Source organism: Erpetoichthys calabaricus, chromosome 10 (genome assembly GCF_900747795.2).
Source record: "Erpetoichthys calabaricus chromosome 10, fErpCal1.3, whole genome shotgun sequence".
Classification (NCBI taxonomy): Eukaryota; Metazoa; Chordata; class Cladistia; order Polypteriformes; family Polypteridae; genus Erpetoichthys; species Erpetoichthys calabaricus.
Genome location: NC_041403.2, coordinates 70,963,958 through 70,987,746, shown reverse-complemented (window position 1 = coordinate 70,987,746; position 23,789 = coordinate 70,963,958). Strand labels below are relative to the sequence as shown.

The 23,789-nt window shown below is 38.7% G+C and overlaps 1 protein-coding gene across 1 annotated transcript in view; it reads left to right on the top strand.

The window, feature by feature from the left end:
- The window catches only part of LOC114659139 (uncharacterized), a 510,099-nt gene extending 486,857 nt beyond the window's left edge, over positions 1-23,242 (top strand). Inside the window, exon 6 of the mRNA XM_028811406.2 lies at positions 22,110-23,242. Coding sequence (XP_028667239.1) covers positions 22,110-22,335 — 226 coding nt within the window. The 3' untranslated portion in view covers positions 22,336-23,242. The remainder of the gene's footprint in view (positions 1-22,109) is intronic.
- The last annotated feature ends 547 nt before the right edge of the window (positions 23,243-23,789 follow it).

Genomic DNA, 23,789 nt, shown 5'->3' with positions numbered 1-23,789 from the left:
CTTACACATATCCAAGAATGAATTGAAAGGGGTTGGGATTCAAAGTAGTATATGAAGTCTACCATCAACTGGTGGGTGAGAAACAGGAGCCAGGCTAGTCCTTTAGTAGGAACGACCTGTTTTGACACAAACCGTAGCTGTGTAGCCTCATAAATTGTTCACTGCCTGGTCAGGAGCTTTGATGTTAACATGTGCAGAAAATTTCATAGATGGTGTTTAAAAGCACAGAAATTTCAGAAGTATATAGATTGAAATATTAATTTGTGCCTGACAATGAAACACATACTAAACATCATATACAGTGTATGTTTGTAGACATAAGCAACATAATTATTTGGAATTTGTTTTTTAAAATCTATTTTGAATAAATAAGGATTGAAATAAGGCAAAAATACAGGATAAAATTTTCCAGTAATCTTTTTGTTTTGTCGTACAGCATATGTGTAGCCACAAACAGGCACATATTATCTTCTTAGGTTATATGAAAATGATGAACGCCAGTTTCTGAGTGAAAATGGAACATACAAACTTAAGTCCTAATTTCAAGTGATAAATAAGGCTTATTATGATCAGTTTTACCTCAGAAGGGTACTGCAGTCTAGTCTGTAAAATAATGCAGACAATAACACCGTCATCTCAGAGAATCTTGATCCCAAGTTTGCTTCAAGGCTGTGCTGTGCATTCTGTGAAGAGTTTGTGTGCTTACCTTGCATTCTGCAGTCTTATGTAGCTTCCCTGAGGGCAATAATTCTCTCTACCAAGTCAAAGACATGCTAATTGGACAATTGTCTCCTTCAGATTTTCTCCAGTATGATTGTTTGGATAGTTGTGTTTATGATGGACATCAAGTCTGAGGTGTAGCCGTGGTTTCTGCCATTTTAGACAAACAGTTAATGCAGTTGAAACAGTTGAAGCGCATCTATATTTAATGCAAAGACATTTTATATGACACGGTAGTGGTTGTTCTGTTCTTCTGCAACTAGGGGGCTCCGCCCCCTGCTCGCTTCGCTCGCCAACCCCTGGTGTTGGGAATGACAAAGAGCGTGATGTATGAATGAGATATAGAATAGTGTGACGGTGTAGATGATGCAAATAGAAAGCAAACAATAAAGTGTGTGGCACAGTGTAAAGGTTTATTTGAAAATTTCTTTGTACACGTCGTTTAAGTGTAAAAGGTAATTCCAGCTCAGAACTTGTAAGGTCATTTAAGATGGTTATTGTTGTGATCAGAGTCAAGTTTGTCAGAGCTTAGAAAGAGTTGTGTCTCTCCAGGAAGTAATGGAATGACTTGGGTATTAATGTTTTCCATATTAATATTTTTTGGACATAATATAGTGCGTTGTGTTAAAAGGGGCATTTGGTCTAATGAGATTGCTGTTCGAAATGTCTCTGTAACTAAGTTGTCGCAGATAAAGGCTTGAGGAATTGTAATAATATGTGGCTGAAGTCCATCTGTATTGGTGAGTGTACCATCTCTCAGTTGTAATAAGCAATTGTTATGATCTGGTTCTGGACATCGTATCTTTTTTACTAACTGTATCTTTTGAAAGCAATGCCAATTGTCTGCATATTTTAAGGTGCACTGAACAATAGCTGAGTGCATGGCATCTGGAAGAATAGCTAATCACTGTCTAAAATCTCCTCCTCATAAAAGTACCTTTCCTCCAAATCGAATATTATTATTCATAAACGTTTGTAGAAGTTTATGAATGGTGTTGAGTAAGTGACTTCATGCCATTGTACATTCATCAATAAACCACATTTTTTCAAGACGGATGTCATGTGCAGTGCCACCGTTAATGTTCATAGTGGATACCGATTTGTAGGATCTAATGTAGTTGATAAAGATTTCACTTTCAGGTACATCGTCAGTTATAAGCCTCTGTAGATATTCAGTATATGAATGTAAAGGAGGCAGTCTAATTTGACCCTTTTGACAACAACGTGTAAATGTATAACTTGTATTTCCAGTTGTTTCTTCAGGGAAGTGAACTGAATGACAATGATTGCAAATGACATTCATTAATCCGAATGAATTTTCCTGGTGTATGTTTTCCTTGTGCCGTTTGAGAGGCGCGTTGTTGCATGTGTAGTATTTGGGACGTGTTGTTTTGGAGCTGTAATCGATTTGCCTGTGCTGTGTGAGAAGCCCGTTGTAGCCTTCGCTGCCATTAACGTATGTCTGAGACGGGAGGTGTTTCGTTTTGAATCCGTGCCTGTTGCGATGCAGCACTTTGATTGATAGTTTGCGTCATGTGGATCTAGGATGTAGATTTGTGCATATTTGCGTTGTTGATTTGTTTCAGGGTGCACTGTTCCAATGCGATGCAGTATTTGTGCACATATGCGAAAGTAGTATGGGCCATTGCCTTTTGGTGGCCTGATATTTACTCCGGTATATGCAAAAGCAAATGAACCATTGTAGGATCTAATGCAGTTCATAAAGTTTTTACTTTTAGGTACATCGTTAGTTAGAAGCTTTAGTTGAGCTTTGCGTTTTTGGAGTCGAGACATTTTTTCTTTTAGAAATATGGATAAGTAATAAGGAGTATTGCACTAACTGTTAATATGGAGCCTTTTCTGCGGTTGAACGGTTAATAGTGCCTTATTGTAATGAGATCCACCTATGCTGCATAGCCGTCTATTTTGTTGTTTCTTTCGTGTTCGTGTGTTTGTTCCTGTTATCCTTTCCTTTTCGTTTTGTACCCGTGACCGTGTATTCATGACTTGTTTCTTTCTCAGCATGCGAAATATGGATAAGTAATAAGAAGGATCGCAGTCACTGTTAATATGTTTCTTTTTCTGCAGTTGAACGGTTAATAGTGCTTTATTGTAAGGAGATCCACCAATGCTGACACCTATGCTGTCTAGTGTGAAGGTGTTGATGTTCACTTTAGAATATGTGGCTTTGGGTGTCACTTCTTATGGATGTGTGTGTGTGTGTGTGTGTGGGGGGGGGGATGGGTGTTGGTTGAGGATTGTTGTCGCGCGAGCGTCTTCTTTCTTTTTGTGTTCCTGTGTCTTGTTGAATCCCCCTCTTTGTGTGTGTCCCGTCCCTTGCTTGTAGGGTCTGTGGGGTGGTTTTGTGTTCTTTTTTTTGTGTTCCATGGGCTTGTTGAATCCCCCTCTTGGTGTGTGTCCCGTCCGGTGCCTGTAGGGGGGGGGGGGGTACATCGCTGTTGTGCGCGAGCCTCTTTTTTTTTTTTTTTTTTTTTGGGTCTAGTTTCGTGTGCAATGTGTTTCGTGCTTTGCTTGCGTTTGAATACTTTTTTATGTGCCGTTTCCTTTTTTCGGTGCTCTTTGCGCCTCATTTCTCAATTTTTCCTGTGCTCACTCCTTTTTTCTGTGGTCTTGTCCGCCTCTCGCGGCCCCTCATCCGCCTCTCTCGCCCTCTTCTATCCGCCTTTCTCGGCTCCTCAGCCGACCCTCGCGGACTCTTTTTGCGCCTGCGCAGTACGTCTTTTTGCAGCTACGGCCCATTGCCGGATGTGCCTGCGTCCATCATCCGGTTTAGCATTCTCGGTTAGTAATATGGATCAAATTTTCTAAATTGAGATCATCAGATGATGTGATGCTGGTTGCTGGATGTAAAAGATGTAAGGGATCAGACAGACCACAATAAAGAGTTGAGGCACAACCCTGGTGACCCTGTATAATTCTTGAATAACAAAAAAAAAAAAAAAAAAATGCAGTAATTGTGGAGACGTCTTTCCTGATGCAAGTTCTTAACTGAACCCCCTTAACGTGACGGATTTTCCAGTCCTAATTCCTTCTGTCAGGATTAGGCGGGTCCAGGTTGACCGACACCGGAAGTCAATCTTCTTGTCTGCAGAGAGAAGAAGTGAAAAGGCATAAAATGCATTCGGACACAGTGCCAACCCCTGCAGTGGTGGGGAATTACATTCACCCAAACCCTTAAGCTGCCCCTTATGTGATTTCTCAGTTTACAGTGGGGCTCACCCTTGTTTCCCCAAAAAGTATCAAATTTAAAAAATCTCAGAATTGGGCCTACAAAGTGAATTCTTCAGTTAAGGCTAGATCTAGCTATGATACTTTGATACCCATTTATACCTGAATTTTAAAATGTTATACAAGTGTTTCTCCTACTTACAAAAAGAGGTGGATTTTTCAGCTGATTGGCGACCCTAAGATAGCCCAGTATGTGTGAGGAAGGGCATTTAAATCAAAGTTCAGCCTACTCTGTGACGGACTGGGGACCTAACCAGGGATGATTTCTGTCTTGAGTGTGGTGCAGACTTGAATTTAATTTCAGGGTTCAGAAAATCACTTGATAACTCACTGTGCATGGTGCATGCTGCTCAAGTTTTTAAATTCTTAATTTATTCAAACAAAAAAATTTCAAGTTTAGTGATCAAACTTGTGAAATCTGCAGATGACACCAAAATAGGTGGGAAAGCAATTACTACTAGAGCAGAAAAATTGTTTAAAAAAACATGAAATCTTCATTTTGCAAAAACAATTCACCATAAATAGTTGCAAAGTAGAACCAGACAAAAGGGGACATTAAATATGTGAGACAGTGAGCTACAAAAAAAAAAATTCTAAAAGGAAATAAGTGTTCGTGTTGACACCGGGTTCTCATCCTCAAGGCAGTGTGCACATTAGTGTAAGGCTAATCAGCGCAGTTCATGAAGGCTCACAGTGCCTGCAGCTTTTCTTTGTAACCAATCTCATAATCAAAGGCTAATACTTAGTTGTAATGGGGCTACATTATTAGTCTGATTTCTTGCTTTGCTGTTGCTGTGAATTTAGAATTGACCAAAAGTATGAAGCAAAGCCTGATCATGTGCTAATATTTCAGCAAGCTTGCCCACACATATGCATTTACTGTCTACTTAGTTGACTAGTATATCACACTTTTGTTAAATTAAAAGCTTTTGTTTAAAAGATTCAGGTACAAATGACAATGAATTTGCAGTGTCTCTGTTATACATTAGATATAAATAAAATTTTGACTTAACTGGTGTCACGTTTTTGGAGCACTGTCTGTGCATCTCTGATGTGAGTCTGGAGACAACTCAAAAACAAATCGTTGAATCTGAATGAATCTGGGCACAGTTATTAGCTTTGTAAAGTGTCAGATTGTTATTCATTTTGAGTAAAATCTCTTCTGATGATTTTACTCTACATAGTTAAGTACATATATACCGTAGATTCAGTATAAACAGTGTGTATATATACAATGAGAGAGAAAGAATTGCAATGGTGTCAAAATGCGTATTCCAACTTTTGATCAAATTTACACATTTAAATCATTCGTGAACAAGTTGGACCACTGTCAAAGTGATGGCACGTATATTTGTCTATCAGTGAGCACGGTTATATATATAAATATATTGATTTTCAGCAAAGAGTCTGCAGAGATAATTTTACATCTAATTTTGCTGTTCTGCAATATATGACTGCTAAAATTGTAGCTTAAGGTACAGAAACTCAGCTGATGAGCAGATTAGATTTTGAAAAAAATCTTTAGCAAGGTAGAATGGCAGACACACCAAAAGATGCCAGATGAGGTTCTATAAACTAACATTCTTGAACAGAACCCAGGTTTACGAAGCACACAAAATATTTAACATTCACTGTTTAAAAAGGGAGATAAGCTTTTTTTTAATTATATTTTATTTAATTTAAAGAACAAAACATCCATCCATCCATTATCCAACCCGCTGAATCCGAACACAGGGTCACGGGGGTCTGCTGGAGCCAATCCCAGCCAACACAGGGCACAAGGCAGGAACCAATCCCAGGCAGGATGCCAATCCACTGCAGGACAAGAACAAAACAAACAAATTAACAAAATCTAGTCCAATTTTTAAAAAGCAAAAACAATAACATGCCCTACATAAAATGAAAGCCCCTACCTGCCAGAGCTGCAAGACAGTCCCATCTAAAATGATTCTTTGTATAAAATTAAACAGCAACTAAAATGAAAAGGTCCAACACCAGCCGGTGTGCTTATTTTGCAATTGCATTAATGAATTTTTGCCAATATCTGAGAATTACTGAACTGTTCCTTGTAAGAATAATTTGATTTTTTTTTCTTTCTATTTCAGACAGCATACAGAATCTTTACCTTCCCAATGAGTTATAGAAGACTAGGCTGGGATTCTTCCGGCAGAGCAGGGTCAGTCTTAGTATTTGTAGTGTAGTATAGGATATCACAACTATATTTTCATAGCACATTGTTATCTTATCTGGTGTTATTGTAAATACTGCTGTTGAACATTAGGAGTGATTTTAGATCCAAGGCTATCGGAGAGATATACAAATTATGTACTCAGAATGGAGCATACAACTTTTCCAAAATGTGTGACCTAGAACTGCAGCTGCTTGATGACATTGCTTGCAAGTTTTAAAATAAGAGGAAGAGGATAGGTGGATTCTAGAAATGCTCACCCCTGTTGTTGAAGCAGAGAACTGGTCATCATTTACCATCATTACTAGCAGTGAATAGTGAAACACCATAACTATTAGCTAATGAGATGAAACCATGCAAACTATGGTGACAGGGGACTGGAGATTATTTAGGTAATATCAGTACAAGTTATGAATGATTGTGAGTGAATAAACAAAATATACTGAGTGATATTTTTTAATTTAATTTTCTAATCCGTTCAGCTATGATGTACTCTAACATGCAAATATATTGAATGTTCTTAGTACTTGTAATTTTGTATTTGTGATGTTGTTCCACATATCCTCCTTTTTTTCTGCCCCCAGACTTCCATGGACCTATTGAGTGTAGCAGATTAATAATATAAAAAGTACTTTGCTGTTAAATTAAAGCAAATTTCTTCTTCATTGATCCATCCATCCATCCATCCATCCTGCTTTAAAGCTACATCTTTGTAGGTCGCCTACCCTGGATACGCTCACTTTCAGTGGACCAATTTTGAGGAGCCAAGTAATCGCCTTTGTGGAGTTTTAAGACGAAACCAGAATGATAGGGGAGGACCTGGCAGACATGGAGATAACATGCAAAGGTAGTATTAACAAATGGACTGCCATGTAACCCCACACCTGGAAGAATAGAAGTTAAAATAAATGCTTAGATTTGTTATTTTTGTCCTTCACAAAGTGATTTAGGTTTTATATTTTGCCTTTAATCATGGTTACAAAAAAAAAACCTGCAATAAGCAAAAAGAAAAAAAAAAAAGCAAGGACAATCTTAGTCATTTAAGACTTTGAAATACTGCTTATTGATTCATGCAGTGAAAAGGCTATGACAGTTTGAGATCTGAAGATTTATTCCAGAAGGGCGTTTCCCACTTTCACTGAACTATTTTTACAGTCTTTTATTAAATGCATCCTTGCAGGCAGATTTCCAATTAAAAGAAAAAAAAAAGTGGCTAATGCTTTTGAAGCACAACTCAAAGAACCTTTGCCAATTTACCAGGCTTGCCTTTTATTTTCAAAATGTTTTAAATTGAAAAGAACCTTGGCAAGCAGGAAATGATAAAATACATTGATATATACATTAATGCAGCCTAATTATGAATAATTTGTCTTTTGTGTTTAAGAATATCAGCTTTTCACATTTATGAGAACACTTCTGTTACATTCCCCACCAAAAACAAGTAGCTACTTACAGGATGCCGCACATCTTTCATGAAACAGATGTCAAATTCATTTGGTTATCAGAAGCTTTTCTTCCTTTCACTTACTTCCTGTTATTTAGAATAAATCAAGCAAAAACAGCTAATCAGATTCTTTAAAAACCTTATCAGCACTGCAGTGCCTTTGAACCTGGAAAATTCAGACCAATGATCTGACAAGCAATATGCTGCCATTAATGTACTTAAAAACTTTTAAGTTTAAAACGATTTTCCTTTAAAAAGTCTCAGAAGCAACTCCACATGGGCCACCAATCAGGAGTTCAATATTAGACCTCAGCATTTGATAAGATGTCATATCTTCTCTATAGCAGCCTACTAATATAACTTTCAACTGTAACCCACGGTTTCATTAGCATAGCTAAAGTGTGCCTTGAAAAGCTTACTATTTGATGGGAGAATGTTTTTTAAAGTGCTGAAATGGAGAACTGAGTCAGCATGGAAATTTCTGTTACAGTAATAATCACCAGTGATTGCTGGGACTTCTAATATTAATTTTTTTTGTATATGATTCGGCTTGGTCATTTGCAGTAATATGATTTTAGGATAAGGGCAGTCATATATTATGGGGTCATCTTTTAATCTGTTATGGATTGTGCTAGCAAACATAGCCAAAAAGAAACGGCTTGTATATTCGGTCCTCCATCGTTATCTATGCCTGCAAAACGATACCTGGAATGATAAACAACATTCACATATTTCTACCTGTAATCATATTAATGGTACCTTGTGGTAATAAACCTTTGCTGGCATAAACCTCAATCTTTATTTAAAAAAAAAAACAAAAAACCCTTTCTCGTGCAATTAACAGTTCCAAAGCTGTGCTGTCCAACATGGTCAAGAACATCCTGATATATCTCTTATTTTGACAGGAAAGGTTACCCCCATACCTCAGACTTTCTTCCAAATGAAATCCAGAATCTAAATGGAAGTAATTAGCATGTGTGAAACTACCAGCACAGGCTGCGAGAAACAGTAAACAAAGAGGAATTCAACTAGTGTTTCACAAAATGACTCGGCTTTTATCAGTCACATTAATCAAAGGCCAGCCTTGAGTGATTTTCTAATTGCTACCACATTTGTCAGTACTGAAATATGAGGCATCATTATATTTAAATGTATTTTAAAAAGGGGGAACAGAGGTAAAGGTGTGCATATTATAAAAGATAATTATTAGGGGTTATATAAGCAATTTTCAGTCATTTGTACAAAAAAAATGGTACTTTTATCATTAGCTGCTTCGCACATAAATTTCATTTAAATGGAAGCTCTTTCAAGGGATTCACAGGGTTTGAAAGGCTGCACTTGTGCACAGCATCCTGGAACAGACACAGTTTAACCATTGAATTGCATATGCTACTGAGAGAGAGCTTCCATTTCTTTTTTATTTTGAATAATCAGTTAAGAAACAAGAAGGTTAAAAACAAAGAGCGAAGCAATGGTAAATTATCCATACCTTTTCTTCTCCTTATTTTTGTATTTTTCATACAGTTTGACGTTTCGGCTTAACAGCTAATCTATGTTTTTACTTACATAGCCTTCTGTGCCAAACAGATTTCCTTTAGAATGACTCCATCAATGATAATGCATACATTATCATACAAAATGTGTGAAGAGTTCTTATTAAATAGGTTTAGAAGGTTATTATTGACACCTGCATTGAATACAGTGAAATTCTTACTTTCATATGTCATCACTCTCTGGCTCCATGATTATTTGGATTAGTTTAAAGTAAGATGGATCATAATTACAATAACAAGCCAAGGTTATAATCAGGAGGGAAGAATTTAAACAAACAAAAGCCGGGACATGTGAGAAAATCGTAGATTGAGAACTGTAGGGAGAGAGTCAATAACCAGAATATTTCACGCAGCCTAAGCCAAAAAGCAAGACCATAAATCATACTCAAAGAACAGAACAGAATGCATAACCTGAGATATCATTAACAATAATAACACTACAGTTTGTTTATTTGATTAATCCGCAAACTTGGACAGTCAGAAAGTGTACAATATTGACCTTTATACTGTTGTGGTAATGACGTCATGTTGCCTGCATTGCAAGCTGCAAACAATTGCCCATAATAAAAAAAATTGGGTGCAGCAGAATCAGAAGATGGATCATGATTATAATAATAAGCCAAGGTCATAGCTGGAAGAAGAGGAATTAAATAAACAAAAGCAGGAACATGAGACAAAATCGGAGAATTTGAAGAAGAGTGAATAACATTTCACTTAACCAATGTGCAAGATGTAAATCAAAGAACAGAAAAAAAATTGTAACCAGAGATATCTTAACAAGAACAATGCCAAGGTTTTTTGCTTGTTTTCCGAAGTGTATAACTCTTAACTTTTGCAGCACTGTGGTAAAGACATTACACATCACATATCCCCAATCATCATGTCTAGCAACAGCCCGGCAAAACCTGCATCACAAAGAGCAAACAATGTGGGTGCCTAAAATAAAACAGAATAGCACCTAGTATGACATATTTCAAAAACAACCTCTTCAAAAGCATTCTAAATAAAAACAAACACTATTTTATTCCTTGACCTGTAAAACTATCAAAAATAATATCCCTATTATTTTTAGAAGCCAAGGAAAAGGCCGAAAAAATCTAAAACAAAGTCCAGATCATGACAATGAAAAGCGGTAACTGATCCAATAAAAAACAGCAGCAAAGGACTTGGGGAAGGTGTTGCCAGATGCAGGAAAACAAATGTGGATCAAGTAAAAAGAGTAAGAAAGAGTAAATGCTGAAAAAATCAACACAGAGATTATTACCATGAGATAAAATATGAATCTACAAAAACAAGAAGCAAGAGACTGCAGGTGAAAAGCCACGTTCTAAATCAATGCAATGAGCCTGCTGGCTTACAGCAGTAATTTGAGCAGAACGGGTCACAGGTGACTACTGGGTAATAGCTGTTACCAGGCAATAGCAAGCAGGAGGCGTGGCTTGAGGAGCTGAATGGACGTAAGGCATGACGCACATTCTTTTAGTCTTCTTGGCCTGCGTATTTTTTGGGGATTTTAAATTATCTTTTTTCTCCACATTTTCCTAAATTAAATAAAAAAGATTTACTCCTGTATGCTCAACCAAGTTCCCTGATTTGTCTTATTGAGCAGAATATTACAATAGAATATATACACATATGAGAGAAAATTTTCTGTCTGTAAAAGTTAATCTGCATTATGGCACTGTAATTTTGGCCTTATGCCTATGAATTTTTCATTATTTAATTCATGAGCAATTAATCTTTTAATTAAAGTTTAATTGCATGGTTCTAAGCAATCTACTGGTATTTATTTTCTGTTCTGAAGCTAATATACCATGACTGCGCCTCTTTATTGTATCTGAAAATTAATTTGACTAATGACCATCAAACAGATGTGAAAAAAGCATAAATGTATAAGACAGACATATTAAAATAGTTTTACTTTATCCACCCAGTTATAAATATTTGAAACGCCGCTTTGTAGTATGTCCATATTCTTGGGTAATATACATGGTTATTAAACATAAATAAAAATATTTTACTAATATCGTAAGAAGCAATGCTATTTTATTTAATTTCTCTTTTGCTTACTGCAGGCCAAGAGATTTTGGCTAAGCCACCAGTCTCTGGTGCCACTCTGAACAAACCAGTTAACCTGAATGTGCTCCAGTACTGGGAACAATGAAACAATTGTACAGTTCATTTATGATCTGGGAAAAGCATCAACTCCTTAAATAAATGTAAATATCACAAGATAGTGTACTTTACATTGCTTATGGGTATTTCAATACAGCCTTAAAGAAAACTTGAAAAACAAAAAGTCCTCAACAGACAAATTTTACTTGAAGACTAAACTCACATCTTGGATGACAGGAACTGCAACATACAAAGCAAGATCCTCAGTGCCATGATTCTCCCTAAGGGCATCATGAGTGCTTTATTATTGATTGGACATTCTGTTCTAATTGCATTTCTTTATGTGAATAAATAGCTTCTATAATATAAAATTAACTTACAAAATGTGTGTTTTTGACAGTAAGTTATTGGTAATAAGCCTTGAATAAATAGCTTATCATTCAAAGTAAGCATAACAGAATACAAATTATCATTATTATTTGCTTATTGTGTTTTAACAGTAGATCACATTTTACTTAATCATGCTATATTGTAACAATTTTTACAAATATATTTTACGTTTGCATATTTGACAGGTGGTGCCATATAGTGGCAGAGTGGCTACTGATCGCCCAGAATGCTGGGTTGGGCTCCCTGTTCCCTGCTGTTGTCAGTGTGGGGTTTAGCACAATCCATGTGAGTTTTCCTGCAGGTCCTCTGGGTTTCCTCTGACATTGCACATTAAGTTAATTGGTAAATCTAACTTGACCAGTGTGTGTGTGTGTGTGTGTGTGTGTGCGTGTATGTGTGTGTGTGTGTGTGACCCAAGTGGTAGACTGGTGCACTGCGCAGTGCTTTTTCCCTGCCTTTCACCAGTGCTGTTAAGTCTAGCTCAAGACCCTTGTAAATATGAATTTGATTAAACAGGTTTATGTTATGTTATGTTAGGCAGTCACCTCTTCTACAATTTCTAAACAATTGAACTAAACTTCTGTACTGGATTAGGTTCTTTATAGAAAGAGACAATATACACCATCAGCCACAACATTAAAACCACCTGCCTTATACTATGTAGGTCCTGCTCGTGCCTCCAAACAGTTATGATCTGTCAAGGTATGACAAGACCTCGGAAGGTGTCTTGTAGTATATGGCACAAAGACGTTAGCAGCAGTCGCATAAGTTAAGAGGTGGGGCATCCATGGATCAGACTTGTTTTTTCAGCACATCCCACAAATGCACAATCAGAATTGACATCTGTGAAATTTGGAGACCAAGCCAACAAATTGAATTCTTTGTCACGTTCCTTATATCACATACCATTCCTGAACAATTTTTGCAGTGGTAGGGCATGTCCAGCATTGCAGTTTGTGCCACAGTATCTCTTCTGCGGGACCAGACATTCCAGCCTTTCACTTCCCACACACATCAATGACCCTTGGGCGCTCATGACTCCGTCGCTGGTTCACCGGTTGTCCTTCCGTGGACCACTTTTGGTATGTACTAATCACTGCATATAAGGAGCACCCAGCAAGAACTTCTGTTTTGGAGATGTTTTAACCCAGTTTTCTAGCCATCACAATGAATCCCTTGTTAAATTCATTTCTTATGCTTGCCCATTTTTCCTTCTTCCAACACATCACATTCAAGAACTGACTATTCTTTTGCTATCTAATATACCCCAACCCTTGACAGGTGCTATTGTGACAAGATAATCAATATTATTCACTTCACCACTATCAGTGGTTTTAATGTTGTGGCTAAGAAGTGTATAATAAAATTTGTTTGCTTGCTATACCATTGTGGTAATGTGTTTAGCACTTCTGTATTATACTTACAGAAGACACCAAGTACATTCCAGCCTGGTCACTGTCTGTGTGGTATATGCTCATTTCCTTTGTGTCTACCTGTGTTTTCTCCTAGTCCTCTGGTCTTCCTCCCAAATAGTAAAATAGTGCATTGGCCACTATAGTGTGTACATGTGCCTTGTGAGAGGTTCCATTCAGAATTAGTTTCTGCTTTCTGCCTGCTGCTGCTGAAATGAGCTCATCCTCTTCATCACCCTGAGATTAAATCATGAAGGTTCCAGATATGGATAGATGGTTTCTTGTTTTACATACTGTAATTGATTCTTTTGAGTCATGATGAGCTGAAATAGGGAATAACAATTTACCTGATGTCTATATGGCTCTTTTCCTACTGTCAAAAGAAGGTGGTTTATGGAGGCTGGTCACTGAAAAATGATTATGTTGATTATTTAGAGACTGAGTTCCACATTTCATGCCACTAGTTGACAGAATTGGAGCTACCAAATGATACCATAAGTGAGTATGGTACGCAAAATGTTGTTGTTGAGGGAAAACAAATTCCAAACAGGATGACTAAGAAAGATAAGTAATGGCAACTTAAATTTAAATTCAGGTCTAACGCTGTTGATGTTTATAGGCAGCACAAGATGACTCTATAAAGGTACAGATTTAATTGCAAATTTAAAAAAATAACATTTTGGAACATGCTTAACTTCATTCAGAAACAAGTGAGGACTGGAACAACAACAACAACAACATTTATTTATATAGCACATTTTCATACAAATAATGTAGCTCAAAGTGCTTTAAATGATGGAACATATCCAGTATGATGAGATGCCAGACAATAATGTACCCTGGAAGGAGCGCCAGTTCTTCACAAGCTCCATGCACTCTTACATCCCAATCGGGACAATTTTTAGAACTGCCAATTAACTCAATATACACATATATAGATGTGTGTGGAAAAATAGAATAGTTGGTGAATATCCCACATAAACATGGACATAACGTGTAATATCCACAAAAACCACTACCAGCTATGAGAAGAGTAGAGATGGTGCTGGACAGAAAGGTAGATGAGAGAGCGAGCTCAGCCCTTCACTTGCAGCACTTACAGCAGGCTATGAATGGCCAAGAATGGAAGTTCTTTTATTGCTCTCACTATAGAGAAACTGCTTGTAAGGGCCTTAGTAATTCAGACATCGTGGGTTCACAGCTGGCCAGCGGCAGTTTTTACAGTGCAAAATGTGCAACCTGAGATTGTTCATGGTGTGATTCCATGACAAAACAAGAATGAGATCTGTGAGGTATCAGTGTTAATCACGATACCACTGTGTCAGTCTAGTATAACAAATATTTCTCACTTTATTCCCTAAGACGTGAAATAACCTGATATGCTGTTTGTTTTTGCCTTCCTCCACAAATTCTTTTAATTCACTAAAGCAGCCGACCATGGGCAGGCAAGATGCAAGACAGAGCCCCGCCCACCAACAATTCACTAAGCAGCCGTGCGCGCCGATGATTTCCGCACGTGTTCAATCTCTCCCTGTGCATTCCCTGCGCAGCGAGCGAGTGAGCCAGAGAGAGAGAGAGAGTGACACACAGGTGCGCAAGAGAGAGAGACACACACACACACACACAGGCGTGCGAGAGAGACACACAAACACACAGGCGCGCGAAAGAGAGAGAGACACACACACACACAAGAGAGAGAGAGAGACACACACACAGGCACGCGAGAGAGACACACACACAAAGGCGCACGAGAGAGACAGAGACACACACACACACACAGGCACGTGAGAGAGAGACACACACACACAGGCACGCAAGAGAGACACACACACACAGGTGTGAGAGAGAGAGACACACACACACACACACAGGTGTGCAAGAGAGACACACACACACAGGCGTGTTCAGTCTCTCCCTGTGCATTCCCTGTGCAGCGAGCGAGCCAGAGAGAGAGAGAGAGAGAGAGAGCGACACACACAGACGTGCGAGAGAGACACACACACACAGGCGTGCGAGAGTGACACACACACAGGCGCTTGCGAGAGAGACACACACACACACAGGTGCGTGCGAGAGAGAGAGACACACACACACACAGGCGCGTGAGAGAGACACACACACACAGGCGCACGAGAGAGAGAGACACACACACACACAGGCGCGAAAGAGAGACATACACACAGGTACGTAAGAGAGACACACACACACAGGCGGTGAGAGAGACACACACACACAGGTGTGAGAGAGACACACACACAGGCACACGAGAGAGAGAGAGACACACACACACAGGCACACGAGAGAGAGAGACACACACACACAGGCGCGCGAGAGAGAGACACACACACACAGGCGCGCGAGGGAGAGACACACACACAGGCGCGTGAGAGAGAGAGAGAGAGACATACACACAGGCGCGCGAGAGAGAGACACACACACACACAGGCACGTGAGAGAGACACACAGGTGTGAGAGAGAGATACACACACACACAGGCACACGAGAGAGAGACACACACACAGGCGCATGAGAGAGACACACACACACAGGCAGCGCGAGAGAGAGACACACACACAAAGGCAGTGCGAGAGAGAGAGAGAGAGACACACACACAGGCAGCGTGAGAGAGAGACACACAAAGGCAGTACGAGAGAGAGACACACACACAGATGCATGAGAGAGAGACACACACACACAAAGGCAGCGCGAGAGAGAGACACACACACAGGCAGCGCGAGAGAGAGACACACACACAGGCAGCGCGAGAGAGAGACACACACACACAGGCGCGTAAGAGAGACACACACACACAGGCGCGTGAGAGAGACACACACACAAAGGCAGCAGGAGAGAGAGAGACACACACAGGCGCATGAGAGAGACACATATGCACAAGAAAGAGGGGGCTGGACGCATAAGGCAGAGAAGGCAGTTAAAGAATGCACTGGGCTTGATTTTGTTTTCACTTCTGTTTACAGCGATCGGTTCGTAGTGTGCATTGTTGCAATGTTACTTTTCTTGGTGGTTTATTAAATTACGGATTTTTCAAATGTTCATTTTTTTCCCTGTGCTTAAAACTCATTAAAAAAGTGTTTTTACAGAGCGGTTCGTAGTGCTATAGCGCAAACTCTTGTAGTGTTAAGTTTTCTCTGTTGTTCAAGGTTTTCTCAGTGTTATTCAATGTTTTTACATTTAGTTTACTATTACGCTGTGCATGCTATGGTATAATCTTCTATCTATATATATAATTCACTAAGGTGGCCGACCATGGCAGGCAAGACACAAGACGGAGCCAGTTTTTAGTCACGAACAATTGTATGTTGCCCTCTCCAGAGTTCCATCTTTTCATTCACTCACAGTCGTATCCTCAAACCCACCCCATTTGGACAACTGTGTCTTTCAGGAAGTGTTCACACATCAATAAATAATTATGCGGATATGCTACGCCGCGGGTTGGCTAATAACAAATATTTCTCACTTTATGCCTTAAGACGTGAAATGACCTGACATGCTGTTTGTTTTTGCCTTCCTCCACAAATTCTTTTTAGTTTAAACAAATGGAGGTTAAGATGAGACATGATCAAAATGTTTAAAATTGTGAAAGGAATTAATGCAATGGATCCCAGAAGTTTACTTTAAAATAAATTCACGGAGGCACAGTTGAGAACTTGCCAAAGGCAGATTATTGCCCAAATGTTACAAAGTTTTTGTCGCTCAAAGAACCACAGATACATGAAATAAATGATCAAGTAGTGTGGTGGAGAGTAGTGGGACCTTTAAACCTTAACTTGATGTTATTTTGGAGAATGCAGAAGAACAGAATTGACAGGCTTGCTGAGCTGTGTGGCCTGTTGTCATCACAATTGTAATGTTGTTTATTCTTCTCAGTTTCTTAAATACTATCAAATTTGATCAGTCCATTATTTCTGTATAATTTGGTTGACAGCTTTGTCCGAGGTTACTTACAAGGTATTTACAATTGAAGGTTTAAAGTCTTTATAGCAACTACACCACACTGTAGTAGAAAGACTAAATGGCACTACTGATGATAATAATGATCTTAAGTTCTTCACACTCAGAGTTATAAAACTACTGTGGGAAGGGGATGGAAAAAGGGGGCATTGCCCCCTCAAATGAACTGTCCTTCTCCCTTGTTTTGGACAAAATGATTTTTGAACACTTTCTCTCATGTAGTTTCCATCTTAAAAACAATTGTATGATGTCAGCGACCAGAGAACATCACTGACTGCTGCTTCATGCTAAAAGTTGGAGGAAGTCAAAACACATGACCATATTATATATTTTTTTGTGTAGGTTATAAATATGATAATGAAAATCAATTACTTAAAAAATCTCACTGATTTTATACTACCAGATTTAAGCTGTGTTTTTTTGTTCCTTCATTGTTTATTGGGGCTGAAATTGACAGTTATGTTTCAGATGGGAAGATGCGCAGGCTTAGTCTTTTTCAACCAAAGAGTCACTGCCATCCGAACATGCACACATTTTCTCTGCCATCATCCATAAATCCTTTGAAAAATTTTGTAGCATTTCTAATATCAAGCTGAAGTTCATATTTATTAGCTTAAGCCAAATAGACCAAAAATATGATTTTGTTTTACCAGACTGAAGCCCTGAAAATGCCCCCTTAACTTGACGGTGTTTAGATAATCCTGCTTATTGCTGGAACGACACAATCTTAAAATGGGTATCAAACTTTTCTATTTTTATGTTCTTGCTAGAAGCCATCATTAATAATTTGTATAAAGTTAAAAGCCATTTGGGCATAACAAGGAGCAGCAAATTCTTAACATTAAGGTTTGTAAAATGTATTTTCAGGGGAAATTTTTTAGTTATTCAAATATTACTGGGCATACAATCATGTTTACCCTTTTATCAGTTGTGCTCTGGGTGAAAACTGAAGGATCAAACAGAATGCCAACATTAGTTAGTGAGTACATGTACCTGTTTGCTCATGCTTGTCTACATTACAGTGTGCAGCTGAGGGTTCGGCAAATCACTCTGAAGCTAAACTCCCATACTTGATTACATGATCACGCCAAGGCTTCTCTTTCAGAATTTACTGCTTTTTTCATGTTTCTCCTTCTGGGTATTCCTCTTTATTGTGTGAATGTTTCATGAGAAAAATGATGCTGAAAAATGGAATGATTGATCTTATCTTTATAAATTATGCCTGAAAGGTGTGGAATTCTTTTTTAGCAATGAGTTCTGTATCATCATTTGCTTTAACTAAAAATGCATTCTTGCATTAAAACGACCATTGAATAATATTAGACAGTGTTAGATTATGAACAGCATATTAAGGGTAGTGTACTATATGGTTAATAAATGATACACTTGGAGTTTGGTTGGTGCTTTGTATTGTTACTATCCAAAAAGCAACCTGATGCCTTCAATTCAATTCAACTTATTCTAATTTGCAAGTCCAATTCTTTGCAAATTTTTAAAATCTAATGCAGATACAATACTACTACTACAAAATCCATTTCAGAGTCACAAGGAGCTGGAGCCTATCTCAACAGTACAGGGCACCAGGCAAGGAAAACAGCCAAGGACGGGACACTAGACCATCACAGGGCTCACTCACAAACACACACACACTTAGGCCAGTTTACAGCTGCCAGTTAACTTAACCTACATGTCTTTGGCAATGTGGGAGGAGAACCAGAGGAAAACTCGCATGGACACAGAGAGAACATGCAAACCCTGCACTGACAAAAACAGGGTACAAGAGATAGAAGGATCATTAAAATTAAGTTAAATAAGCAGGCTCCTATATATTATGGAGAATCCACTGCATCCACTAAACAGTGTCATCTCCAGACAGAAGAGCAGCTTCAGCGACAGACTGCTGTAACTGTCCTGCTCCACTGACAGACTGAGAAGATCGTTCCTCCCCCAAACTATGCGACTCTTCAATTCCACCCCTTGGGGTAAACATTAATATTATACAAAGTTATTGTCTGTTTTTTACCTGAATTATTATCAATCTTTAATTTAATATTGTTTTTTGTATCAGTAATGTGCTGCTGGAGTATGTGAATTTCCCCTTGGGATTAATAAAGTTATCTATCTATCTATCTATCTATCTATCTATCTATCTATCTATCTATCTATCTATCTATCTATCTATCTATCTATCTATCTATCTATCTATCTATCTATCTATCTATCTATCTATCTATCTATCTATCTATCTATCTATCTAAGGTACACTGAGCTTAGGAAAAGTAACAACACATCCAAATATTAGGTTTTCATGTAATCCATTGACTGGATTTTTTCTGCATTCTTCAATCTAAAAGGGATGTGCCTCAATGGACTTGATGTAGGTTCTCAGAAATGTATTAACAGTGATTTAATGTGTAATAGTGTTGTTCAATCAAAGTAATATCAAGTGGTTTGATTGCCAGGATTTGAACATTTTTAAGTTCTATTCATGGAATGTGTAAATGCACATCCATGTCATTCTGGAAATGTTTACAAAAAATCAAACAAATAAAATTCAAAACTTTCTCTTTCTTCAGAAGCTGGCTTTCCTTAAATACGGTTTCTGTCTACAATCTGTCTCTTGCTCTCTCTGAGATTTTACAAATTGTTAACAGCACAGGTTAGTCGGTTGCCCCCATAATGTTTGGGGTATTGGTGCAGTACTTTTAATGGCAGGATACTCTTCGTAACGTTAACCTCCTTTAATGACCTTTTATAGCTTTAGAGGTTTTACAACATGACCTTATTCTAAACCCAAGAGGTAGGGGTGCATTTTTTAACTACAGTATATTTTCTAAAATGATTGAGGTTAAGATTGGATTAGGTTTAGGGCCTAAATTTAGGCCATATAAATAAATATATAATTCTGTGTAGTACCCCCATTTATAGTTCCACATACTGTACATTTACTTGCTGTTAACGCACACAAATATTTTCACGAATCATTGAAGCCTCAGTTGGCATATATGGAGCCATTCATCCTTTCATTATCCAACCTGCTATATCCTAACACAGGGTCACAGGGGTCTGCTGGGGCCAATTCCAGCCAACACAGGGCGCCAGGCAGGAACAAACCCCAGGCAGGGTGCCAGCCCACCGCAGGGTGAACACACACACACCAAGCACACACTAGGGATAATTTAGGATCGCCAATGCACCTAACCTGCATGTCTTTGGACGGTGGGAGGAAACCGGAGCACCCGGAGGAAACCCACACAGATACGGGGAGAACATGCAAACCCAGGTGGAAGCGAACCCGGGTCTCCTTACAGCGAGGCAGCAGTGCTACCACTGCTCCACCGTGCCGCCCATGGACCCATTCCTTTGGTACTAATTATCATTCTGTTACTGATGCAACACAGGGTAATGCCAAAATATTTTTCACTCATTTTTTATTTTAATTTGTAAAGAATAATAGCAGTTCTAGTCATGTCTGATAAGGGTGTTTAAACTATTTATGGAGTATACAACAATTCCCCATGTCTCCTAGTGGCATTTGTTTTCTGAATGTAGTCAAGTCAAATCAAATGGCTTTATTGTCATTCAATCCTTACACAATATTGCAGCATACAGTAGCACAAAATAACATACTCCAGGACTGCAGTGCAACATATTCATAAACACAGGACAAGTACAAGACAGGTAAAAGAACTATACTATACTATAATAGATAAGTAAATAATATAAAATAAATAGTAGGTAAGTGAATAGATAGCAATGATTTGAAATAGATAGCAATAAATTAATAAATAATAACAGTAAAATAGTGACAAGAATAACAAATGTACTGCATATAAATTCAGCACTAGGGGCAGAACTGAGGGCGGGGGGCAGCACAAAGTTCAGAGTCCGGACCGCCAAGCAGTAAAAGCTGTTGTAGTACCTGACAGAACTGTTTGGGATGCTACAGCATCCACTGCCAGATGAAAGTGGCACAAAGAGACAGTGGGAGGAGGGGTGGGAATCGGTCCTTCACAATACTTTAGGTTTTACGGATACAATGCTTTACAATGATGTCTTCGATGGAGGGCAGAGAGGACCCAACAATCTTTTCTGCAGTGTGCACTCTCCATTTTAGGGCCTTATGGTCAGAGACTCTGCAGTTCCCAAACCGGACAATGATGCAGCTGGTCAGAACACTCTCGATGGTACCCCTGTATGCATGTCACTCACTTGGTCAATCTCTACACCTTTAGGTGCAAGAAAGGAACCAGCAGTAAATGAATTGCCAGTCCATCGAAGGGCACACTCACGCACAAACTCATACACCCTCATATCAGGACAATTTAGAGATATCAATTAACCTTACATACACACAAATCTTTGGGAGGTCAGAGGAAAACTGACATACTTTGGGTCCTTCGAACCCAGCTATGATTGGTACAGTTGTTGCAACTGCTGTGAATCTGGTATGAGAATTGCAATAAAATGTGCTTTGTAAAGATGTGTTGGAAACACTTTTAGCCATTTTTGTGTTATTTTTCAAAGTGTATATGCATACAATGCAATTCGGAATGAATTTATTTTGAGACAAACTAAAAGAACATTGTGTATCAATAATATCAGTATCTGTAACATACTAAATTAGACTCTACAACTTAAAAGTGTTTCCATTTTACCTAAATGAGATTTCCATACCACCTTATAAAACTGGGTACTAGCCTACCAGAAGAGCCGTATGGACTGAATGAGCTCTACTTGTTTCTTATTTTCTGTGCAATAAATAAATCCAATTTACTCAAATCCTCTGTCCAAATGTCAGCATTTAGATTAAAAATCCACAGTGTATATTAAGTGAACATTGCAAGAAACATAGTGTATACATCTACAAACAGAATTAACTTGAGCAAAATTAAACTCTGCTCCCAAAGCAAAAATGATACACTCCGTTTTTTAAAAAGTTAATATATTTTGCAGAAGAACGGAGTTTAGGGATCAGCCAATCACTCTATCATGAGGAATCCCTATATTGCCTGAATTAATAACTGCATATTTTAATATGTGCCTATTTATGCTTATTCCCCCAGATACCTTGTGAACTATTGCCGCGCCATGTACAGCACTGCCAAGATGTCTTCATTTTCGGTGCGGGCAAGAAGCGTGGAGAAATGTGACACAGGCACTGGCCTTCTGTGGCCAGCAGCAGCCGCTCAGAACTCATCAACAGCTGCGGTGAGCAGGGAAGGGGAGAGCAAGCAGGAGGCTGTCAAAGCAAGCGAGGGCCCCAGCCTCAAGCTGCGTGTGTGTGTCTGAGCACAAACCAACGCAGGGAGGCCTGAGCCCAAGGAATGCCCAACAGCAATGAAAAAGCAGATTGACTCTCAGTGACTCATTTAGCTTCTGGATTGGCCATATTTCTCCCCTGCTGGCAACATTAGCTGCATTTCACTGGGACATTCACACACATTTTTTTCTCGTCTTTAGTGGTGTCTTTTCACTTGATATTGGTGGTTGTAGGACTGGGGTAAAGAACTTGAGAGACACAGAATAAATGAATGTTAACAGTTGTCTTAGCTTCAGTGACATCCAACTGTCTGTTTTAGAAAGTGATTTTGGCTAACCTAAAAGGAAAAGTAGGTGAGTCAAAATTCCTGCCCTACATGTTTCAGTTATGATTCACTGCAATGACTCGCTTTCTTTGAATGTTATTACATGGAAGAGGAAAACCAAAGTTCTTTACAACATTTTGGAAAATGTGCTTTCATAATGATGCCGTAGGACAGGAGCCTCCAACCCTTGCAGTAGGCGATTACACCAGACACACATAGGGAGCAAAAATGTTTCTGTGTGGTGCCAGTCACTTGTTAATGCCTTCAGGCTTCCTGCATTGATGTGGCCTTCACCGTTTCTACATGCTATGATAAACCGTCTTCTCCTACAGGGCTTTTTCCCTAATCATGGCAGTACTTGACCTATCTACACCTGTATGTCACCTGCCGCAAGCTGCAAACATTCTGGAGTAGGACAAGAGTAGACTCCTACTTCTCTCTACTGCCCTGCAGTAGTGCTTCAGCTCATCTCAGCCAGCCTATTAAGAGAATGCTAATCAAATTTCATGAAGCATCCTTGCACTTCTGTCTCTCAGAGCACCATTTCAACCTTAGCCTGACTTAAGCAAAGTCAAGTTGTTCTGTTCATTGTTGCACCACAAAGGCAAAAATATATATTTTTACATTTTTTTTCTAAATTGTCAAATTGTATCGATCATAGCCTTCAGTTGTATTTTTTCCTTAAAAAGTCTAAATCTCTTATCTTTCTCTCGACCATGCAGTACAAGTGATTTCTAGTAGTCTAATGCCAGGCATATACTGTGATTTTTTGATATCATGGTCAAGTGACTACTCACATTGCACAATGAAGTTGTTAGTCGGATATGTGCTCATACTGTACAAACACGTTCAGCACGATTGACATACGATGATGTGCATGTCCATGGCCCTGACAGACAGTACTACCCATTGATAATTTGCAATAAAGCTTTGCCCACTCAAAAAAAAAACAATATAGCCACATGCTTCTCAAAATATTAACAAACAGCCGACTGAAATTTGTGACATGACAGAAATTCTTCTGATTGTATGACATCCCAATAGTAAGATACTCTCAGGCCATGCAACATGCTGTACATGAAACAACGAACAATGAAGGTGAAATTCAGGATGACTCAGAAAATCAGTTGGCAACTGCAAATAAGCTTAAAATCGTGC